The 9,313-nt window shown below is 43.5% G+C and overlaps 1 protein-coding gene across 2 annotated transcripts; it reads left to right on the top strand.

Moving 5' to 3' along the window:
- The first annotated feature begins 1,070 nt into the window (after nucleotides 1–1,070).
- Nucleotides 1,071–4,049, top strand: LOC123138129 (heterogeneous nuclear ribonucleoprotein 1). 2 transcript variants are annotated; one of them, XM_044558036.1, is made up of 7 exons: nucleotides 1,071–1,270; nucleotides 1,399–1,439; nucleotides 2,293–2,456; nucleotides 2,685–2,784; nucleotides 2,868–3,040; nucleotides 3,275–3,656; nucleotides 3,702–4,049. In XM_044558036.1, the coding sequence occupies exons 1-7, from the start codon at nucleotides 1,242–1,244 to the stop codon at nucleotides 3,887–3,889; spliced, it is 1,077 nt and encodes a 358-aa protein (XP_044413971.1). In that variant the 5' UTR covers nucleotides 1,071–1,241; the 3' UTR covers nucleotides 3,890–4,049. The 2 variants fall into 2 exon arrangements, with proteins under 2 accessions (XP_044413971.1, XP_044413969.1); XM_044558034.1 differs by having other exon boundaries at nucleotides 3,275–4,049.
- Nucleotides 4,050–9,313: the final 5,264 nt, after the last annotated feature.

Here is a 9,313-nt window from a genome sequence, read left to right as displayed (position 1 = left end):
GAGCAGCGCATCCAACATGGCGGCGAGCAGGCCCACCGCCATGTTATTTTTAGCGTTGGCACCCCGCATGACATTGCCAAAACTTTGCTTTCGTGTTAGATCATTTCGCGACCACCGGAGTGGCCACACCCACTCACTCCTTGGTCTTCGACGCGCTCCTCATCTGCCCTGGTCGATGCATATGCGCCAAGCGCCGTCGTAGTAATCAATCAAAAGGGTCAGTGAAGCAGCGAGAGAGAAATAGAGATTGAGGTAAGAACGAGGAAAATAGAGTATGTTTCCCATGAACTCCATCACAAATCCGACGTCAGTTTTTTGACCATGGCAAATCAAACTTTTTAATGACAATTTGTGCTTGCCGACAATAGCAAATTTAGTTGGCAAGCATAACAAATCCGTCTTAGTTCACTTTTTTTTCCAGCCGTGCTCGTAAACTATATCTGTCATCCTCGCGCCAACTAAATGTGCCTAAAAAACATTTGATTTGCCATGTTTAAAAATATTATGCCAAATTTTTAATTATATTAGGCTGACACATGGGCCCCATGTTGAGTTGGCAGTATAAGTCTTTTTTTTAATCGTATGGCGGTATAAGCCCTCGGTGTAAACTATAGCTGGCCAAACGGGCCGGGATAGTTGGGCCGGCCCGGTAGCACGGTCGGCACGGCACGGCACATGCTAAACGGGCCGGGCCCGACACGCAGCACGCCATAGGCCGTGCCTGGGCCTGAAGGGCGAGCACGCGGGCCGGCACGGCACGGCCCAATTAAATTTTTTATATTTTTTATGTATCCTAATATGGGCCAACAGGTAAAAATAGGCTAAAAAACGCCCAGTACGCAAAATAGGAGGTAGATTAGTGGGCCTGGCGTGCCGGTGGGCCGGCCCGATTAGCATACGGGCCATGCCTGGGCTGTAGGCTGCAGCACGCGGGCTGGCACGGCACGGCCCGTATAATAATCGTGCCTAGGCGGGCCGGATCGTGCCAGGCACGATTAGGATGGGCCGTGCCGTGCCGGGCCGGGCCGGCCCGTTTGGCCAGCTATAGTGTAAACCGCCTCTCCACAACATTGCGAGGGGGAGTTGTAACCGAATTGTCGAATTGTGAGACTCGAGGGGTATAGGTATATACACCTCCCCGTCCGCGGTCCAGCCTAGAGTTCCGGCAAAATCCCCAATCCCGCAGAGCACGTTCCCTCCGCCCCTCGTTTCCCCACCCACCAGCCTAGGGTTCCGGCGAGATGAAGCAGCAGGATGGAGCTAGCCCCGCGTGAGCCCTCTCTCTCCCCCCTTCGTACCTTCCGTCCGTCGGCTCGTTTTCTGCATCTCGACTGCCGAGACGTGCTTTTTTCGCTGATTATGATTTTTTCTGTTTCTTCTCCGGGGGGATTCGTGCAGCAAGATGTTCATCGGCGGGCTCTCCAGGCAGACAAGCATGGGTACGTGCAGATCCGTTCTAGACTTGACCTTGTACCTTGTTCTTTTATTCTGCCGCAAGCTTCTCGATTTCGTTAGGTTCTGTTCGTATTCTTTCAGATCTAGTCGTTGTTTGCCCTAGATGTCGATTTACCTTGTGGAGGTTTGTAGCCTCGAAGATCCCGTGGACGCCAGTCTGTTTAGTCGTAAAAAACTTGTGATTTGGTTGGGTCGTCATTAGTGTATGCGAATTGTTGTGATTTGGTTGGGTCGTCATTAGTGTATGCGAATTGTTATGATACACGGCTTTGCGGTTAGATATGAAGGGAGGTGGACTTGGGAGTCCTGTTATGGAGTCTATTTGGGTAGACAGAAGTGAATTGTTTGTTGGAAAATCATTAAACGATACTGGGTGCATATGTTAACTGATTAAAAAAGAAGCACTTCTGTGTTATTAAAGAAACAAAATTGCTTCATATACGGCGTTCTATATCTGATTTCCGTTGGCCGCCATGCATCGTCGGATTTGCTTGTGACGTTGGATCGAAGGGTCACGACTCAGTGTCGTACATGCATCGGACGAGAAACCGTCGTATGTACATTGTGGGATTTGTGAACATGTCGTACAGTAGGATTTTTTATGCAGTTCTTAAGTCTAGCAAAACGTTCCACAATTGATGTTCACTTTCTTCTGATGTCTTATTATCTTGGTAGGACCTAAAACGCTACCTTTACGATATTTTTGAACCTGTTAAGCAGGTTACTTCGGTGCTTGATGATGAGTTAGCATACCAATGTAGATGTTTTAATGCTGTTTTGTTCTCCTGTTGAACACCGACTTGCTACTAATTGATTTGCTTGGTTCTTGACGTGCAGATACGTTCAAAGAGTACTTTGGGAAGTACGGGGAGATAATTGATGCGGTAATAATGAAGGACCGCCATACCCAAAAGCCCAGAGGCTTTGGATTTATTACCTATTCAGATCCTGCTATTGTTGACAGAGTGATTGAAGATAACCATGTCATCGATGGCAAGCAGGTACACTGCATGGTTCCTATTACTGCTGCAATTACATCAGTTCACATGGGAGCTCATCGCTTTTCCTTGCTTTTTATGTACACAAGTCATATGAAGTTTAAGATCCTTGAGCATGCCACAGCAAAAAAAAAACAGTTCTATCTTTAATGCGGTTTCTTTTTAAGAATCAAAAGGCTTAAAACCCCCAGTTTCACTTCAAACTAACTAGACATAATATGAAAATTCCAGGTTGAAATTAAAAGGACTATCCCGAAGGGTGCTGCCCCCCTGAAAGATTTCAAGACAAAGAAGATTTTTGTTGGCGGATTGCCTACTGCTCTAACAGATGGTATTATGTGTTCTTTTTTACTGCCAGTTAGCTTCGTTGCTCTGGATAATTAGGTTAAAGTCCTCAACGTGTTTATTTAACAGGTGAATTCAAGGACTTCTTTTCAAAGTTTGGAAAGGTGGTGGAACATGAGATCATCTGTGATCATTCGACCAACCGGTCACGAGGATTTGGATTTATAGTGTTTGATGCAGAAAAAACTGTAGATGATTTGTTAGCTAAGAAAGGCAATAAGATTGATCTAAATGGTACTCAGGTGAGCCTTCGTTGGTGCTTTCTAGACTTCCGTGAGCCTAGTTTCGTACCACAGACACTAATAATTAGTACAGACCTCCAGTTACTTGGAGCTATCACACCATATTTGCCTGATTTGCTCTTTCGTTTGAGTCGCCAGTTGTGTTCTTACATAGGTGGCAGTTTATTAGCACTCCATTCTTGGAAGTAAATAGAATTGAAAGAGACATAGGTTGACTTTCTTGCTTTGCTGTAGGTGGAGATCAAGAAGGCAGAACCAAAGAAACCCTCTAACCCACCTCATTCACTTGATAGCAAACCTAGGAGATCTCCTTATGCAGATGGTTATGATGGATTTGCCAGCCGTTACAACAATGGTGGTCGCTTTGCCCCCTATAAATCACCTGGTTTTGGCGCTAGGCCTGGCAGCTACAGTAGTGCTTATGTTCCTGGCAGCTACAGTAGTGCTTATGTTCCTGGCAGCTACAGTAGTGCTTATGTTCCTGGCAGCTACAGTAGTGCTTATCCTGGTGACTATAGTAGCGGCTATGGTGGTTATGATGGAGCATTTGGAGGTCATCATGGAGAATCGTCGCTCTACTCCAGTCGTTTTGGTGGCAGTTATGGTGGTGGTTTAGGTGGTGCATATGGGCGTGATGCTGTGCCTTATGGTGGTGGTTTAGGTGGTGCATATGGGCGTGATGCTGTGCCTTATGGCACGTCTAGCTATGGGCCTAGTTATGACTCTTCAGGTGCCAGTGCCGATCCTAGTGTTAGGTCTGGCGTGGCTGGACTCTATGGTGCTAGGGGAGGCTATGGTAGCAGCAGTGGTGGTGGTGCTACTGGTCGCTACCATCCATATGCAGGGTAAGCCTGTGGATGGTCAATGCTAGATGAGAACTTAAGAGATATCACCTGCAGCTAGAAGAGCCTTGTGATCTGCTTAGTTTGCTACTCCATGGTTGTAGAACTTAAAGACGTTGTTTAGTGTTTGAAATTTAAACATACTGAAGACTTGTGCATGTTTCTTAGATGCCATGTTCCATGTGAAATAGCTTGCTATATCGGTTTTGCTTGTTTTTGGTTGTTGATTTGGAAGTTGCTTCACATACAGCATTGCCAACCTATCCACCATTGCAGTTTTCAATTGTTGATCCTATAGTGCTCTAGGTTGGTGATCATTTAATGTCCCTTCTTTGGGATGATATTATGGTCCTTTCATGTAATAAGCTAGTTTAGGCCTTTGTCAGTTAATCCTCTCCCCATGGGGGTTGGAGAGGGTTTAGACCTCTGGTTTGGAGGAATTTCATAGGAATTCTGTAGGATATGATTTCTATAGGAAATTTCCCTTTGGTTTATAGGAACGGGATTCCTATTCCTATGCAGGATTGCTAACTTTTTCAAAGGAAAATAAACATTACGCAAGACTCAACAGAAAAAAAATTCCTATCCTGTGAACCAAGATTTAACACCCCTCAGCTCTCTTCCATCCCCACCAAACTGAACGTGCCCTTGGTTGCATTGTGAACTTGTTTAAATCTGAAGATTTTGGTTTACATGTTGAATTATACTGTTATTATATTTCTTATCCCCTGATGTGTGTAACATTTTAATAAGCACTTTTTCACGTCTTTCAATTATTTCTGCTGTGAACTAAATGTCTCCGCTTCTGAGAATGGAACTAAATTGATGTATTCATGCGTTCAATGGTTGATAGAAGCCCTGGCAAAAAAAAAAGTTAATAGAAGCACGATTATCCATGACCCAAAGTATATCACACCTAACACCTAATTATCGTAGAAGCCAGTCACCAAAGAAGCCTTTGTTGCAGGACTTGGCTTAGGATGGGAGAAAACCACGAAGTCGCTAGTGGATCTTTGGTCCTGGTAGCAGCCTACCAGTGTTCCCAAATATGTAGGCTGTCCACCTTCACGGTGAAGGGGAGATCCGCCTGAGTCGGTGGTTAGAATATTAGCTTCTCCAATATCATGGGACAACTTTCCTCAATTTTTTTTTTAAAAAGTAATGGGAGAACTTCTCATGAACACGCATGGGTGTAAAAGCTGGCTTGCAATTTGTCACGTGAGAGCGCTCAAGTAGATCAACGCCGTACCTTTCTTTTGCCAGAATTGTGAGCCACTTCACTGCCCAAGACGTTAATCATATAGTGGTGCGGTTATTTTGTTAGGCAAAAATGTTTAAGGAAAATATTCTACAGGCCTCTTGTTGCATGCATGCCACAGAAAGGGCTAGAGGATTGGATAGCTCACTCTTCTTAGAAGGAAGGCACAAAATGGGCCCACTGACTATAGGGGCACAAGGCAAAGTTGGATCACTTGCTTGCATAATCTCCCTATAACATTTTGTTTGCTAAAGCTTTCTATCAAGATGCGCCGGGCCAGGTGGGTGGCCGTCGATGCATAGGCCAAAGGTTGTGCGGGCACTTGTGCCCTCTCGTCCCCAATGACGGTGTGGTTGAAGAGGTCAAAGCGCCGTTGGTGATTGGCGAGGTCGTGCGAAGATTACTATAGCCATAGTCGGGTTCGATAGTGCGTCGAGTGTGAGGTGATGTGACCGGCAGCGGTGAACGAGCAGAACAACTGTCGTCGTTGCCTAGGGGAGGGTTGTCTCGTCGGTGATGGTCAGAGGCATATTTGACATTCCTATGTGTGTGATCAGATGCGGTGGCACATGGGTTGGTGTAGCTAGGTGGTGGTGAGGTTTGCCAGATCAGATGGATTTGGCGCGATGCATCGGGCATTGGGTTGGTCACATCGGGTGGTTGTGCGAGGCGCAACCCTCTCCCACTGCTACCGATGATAGTTGTCGAGATGGTGCATTTCATGATGACGGCTACCATACAACAACCATCAATTGAGATGATGGTGCGGTAATGATGGTAAGCGACGTGACAACGCCTTTACTTTTGGTAATTTTCATTTTTTTCCTTTGGCCGGCTAGTTCCGTGTGAACAGGTAGAGTGGTGGGTGCTGACTATGGCGACAAACATCGTGGATGTATTTTCTTCGGGTGAAAACTCAGGATCTTGCTTTGTTGCTTCATCATGCAATGTCAATGTTGTTACCTTATTGAATTGCCTATGTTGTTACCTTATTGAAAGTGTTTCGACCCCTTCAAGGGTGATATCCCATTGGTCCGACACATCTGTTTGGACCAACCAACAGCCGCGATTCCTTCTTGAAGTCGTTGTCTTGGAGCTTTGCATCCTTTTTCTTCTAATATATTGTGGTAGGTTTGGTGGTATGACATGGAGATGCTGTGAGGCATGTCCCATGTCCTATGGGTGGACTCAATTTTTATGATGTTCCTCTTTGTAAGCTGATTTGTTTGATATTATCAATAATCGATAATATATGCTTGTGTGCATCCCTCAATATAGAGGGTCTTCCCTCTTCCTTTCTAAAAAAAGAACTCAGATCATCGTAATTGAGGCAGGCATGCTGCCATCAACATCTTAACCCAAATTCTACCTTTGCGTTTCTCTTGCTGAAATATGCCAAGTCACACAACCAACAAATTATCATCATAGCACGTACTCCCTTTGTCCGAAAAAGCTTGTCCTCCTTCAAATGGATGTGTCTAGCACCAATTTGAGGGACAAGTTTTTTCGGACTGTATATGCTTCGCAGAAACAAAAAAATTCACTGTCCGATAGCTCGTCGAGATCGGCCAAGAAGAATCAATAAGGCAAGCCTGAAAACTGTCACCAGTTTAGCTCTTTAGGAGTCACTTTGTCACATGTGGTAAAAAATGAATAGAACTAACTAGCTCCCACCGTGCCAGGGTGACCGGGCGGTCTACAGCAAAAGGAAAAAGTTTAAAATAAACCTTAAACTTGTAGGCAAAAGTCAAATCAAACCCTTAACTTAAAATCCGGGAATCAGCACACCAAATTCTTTAATCCCGGTCTGTTTTAAACCCTGAAAACGTTCCCAAACAGGGATTGTGGACGTGGCAGATCAAATACCAGGATTGTTGGCTGCAGACGCGATTGGGCCGGCCCATCGGGCGTGAAGTAATGCTTTTCTTCAATTCGTTTCTATAAGGCGCGACTTGAAAACAAAAGTAGACACTTCGGGGTATTGAACTTGCGACTAGGCGCTGCTGCCCCCCACCTGCCAGCCACCTGAGTACGTGTCTGTTAGTGATATATAATTCGAAGCTCAACATAGTTAATAACAGACCGCAAAGTCGGCATTGAAAACATTTTTTAGAGCAATTTTTTTAAACGTATTTTGTTTAAATGGCCGAACATTTTTTAAAGTGCGAACTTTTACATCAAATTCCGAATACTTTTGACAAAAGAACCATCTTTTAAAACACAATCAGTTTTTTGTTCTTTTTTTTTGTTTTTTGGGGGAATTATGTTCATACCTGATTTTTTAAAAAAAATTACGCAATGAAATAAAACGTTCTATAATTTTGCAAAATCTTTATTATCATTAAGAAAATGTAATACACGTGTTTGGAAAAAAGTTACCGTGTCACATTTGAAAAAAATGGAATTTCTTGAATTATTTGCGTTAAAACATTATAATGGGTATTTCAAAATTGTTCACATTTTGTTTCAGAAAAATTTAAAAAAACCAGGAATGTTTTCATATATGAACGCTTCTGTTAGTTTTTTTAAAACGAAGCCCTGTCTATAATCGCTAGCAGCCGTCGGGGTTACTGGTTAGGTGCGGGTCTTTGCTAGTGTGTTATCCTGAGTTCAAGTCCTCCTACGTGTAACTTATTTATGCGTCTGCTGGTATTTTTTGTCACTCCTAAGACAAGTGAGTACCCCTTAGGGGAAGACAAAGTGGGTACGTGTAGTTCTAAAAGGTGTGTATTGTGATTACGAAAATGTAAACTAGAATTTATTATCTTTACAAAAATGAAAAAACAAAGAAAGAAAAACGAAAAAGCTAAACAGGGTAGAGCAAGCGAGCGATTGTGCTAACGGGCCAGCCCAATTCGTCCTAGTGTCCACCCAGCCCTTGCCACGTCAGCAAATACCATTTAAATACCTTCAAGGTTTAAAATAGACCGGGATTGAAGAGTTCGGTGTGCGGATTTCCGGGATTACAAGTTCAGGTTTTGATTTAGCTTTCGTCTACAAGTTTAAGGTTTGTTTTAGACTTTTTCCACAGCAAAAGAAGGTTACGAGGCTACACTTATTTCCGCATGCAAAACCTGAACAGCATATCGACGGGCGATACATCTTTTTTGATCAAATAAGAACACTTACATTGTTCACAAAAGACACATTAATAAAAGATGGAGAATCATCTACCCAATAGTTCTCATAAATTTTTTTTGTTATGTTTTGAGAATGATAGTTCTCGTAGCTATGCTTGCAATTTCATGTGCGACTTCATTGGCCTTCCGATGACAATGAGTAAGCTGCGCATTGCCTATCTCCACGATCAAATCAACGCAGTCCGTAAACACTGTAGCTCCTTCATGACACCATGTTCTTGAAGGTATTTTTTGTCACTCCTAAGACAAGTGAGTACCCCTTAGGGGAAGACAAAGTGGGTACGTGTAGTTCTAAAAGGTGTGTATTGTGATTACGAAAATGTAAACTAGAATTTATTATCTTTACAAAAATGAAAAAACAAAGAAAGAAAAACGAAAAAGCTAAACAGGGTAGAGCAAGCGAGCGATTGTGCTAACGGGCCAGCCCAATTCGTCCTAGTGTCCACCCAGCCCTTGCCACGTCAGCAAATACCATTTAAATACCTTCAAGGTTTAAAATAGACCGGGATTGAAGAGTTCGGTGTGCGGATTTCCGGGATTACAAGTTCAGGTTTTGATTTAGCTTTCGTCTACAAGTTTAAGGTTTGTTTTAGACTTTTTCCACAGCAAAAGAAGGTTACGAGGCTACACTTATTTCCGCATGCAAAACCTGAACAGCATATCGACGGGCGATACATCTTTTTTGATCAAATAAGAACACTTACATTGTTCACAAAAGACACATTAATAAAAGATGGAGAATCATCTACCCAATAGTTCTCATAAATTTTTTTTGTTATGTTTTGAGAATGATAGTTCTCATAGCTATGCTTGCAATTTCATGTGCGACTTCATTGGCCTTCCGATGACAATGAGTAAGCTGCGCATTGCCTATCTCCACGATCAAATCAACGCAGTCCGTAAACACTGTAGCTCCTTCATGACACCATGTTCTTCAATGGCGGAGCTATGTTGGGGCCGGGGGGCCGCTGCCCCCCAGCCTTTGATCAATTGCTGAAGAAAAATTATTTAGAAAGGCTTAGATTAGACTCTT

This window comes from Triticum aestivum, chromosome 6B (assembly GCF_018294505.1).
Source record: "Triticum aestivum cultivar Chinese Spring chromosome 6B, IWGSC CS RefSeq v2.1, whole genome shotgun sequence".
In the NCBI taxonomy this organism is placed as follows: Eukaryota; Viridiplantae; Streptophyta; class Magnoliopsida; order Poales; family Poaceae; genus Triticum; species Triticum aestivum.
The sequence above is the reverse complement of the archived record's forward strand: the minus strand, read 5'-3'. Positions and strand labels throughout refer to the sequence as shown.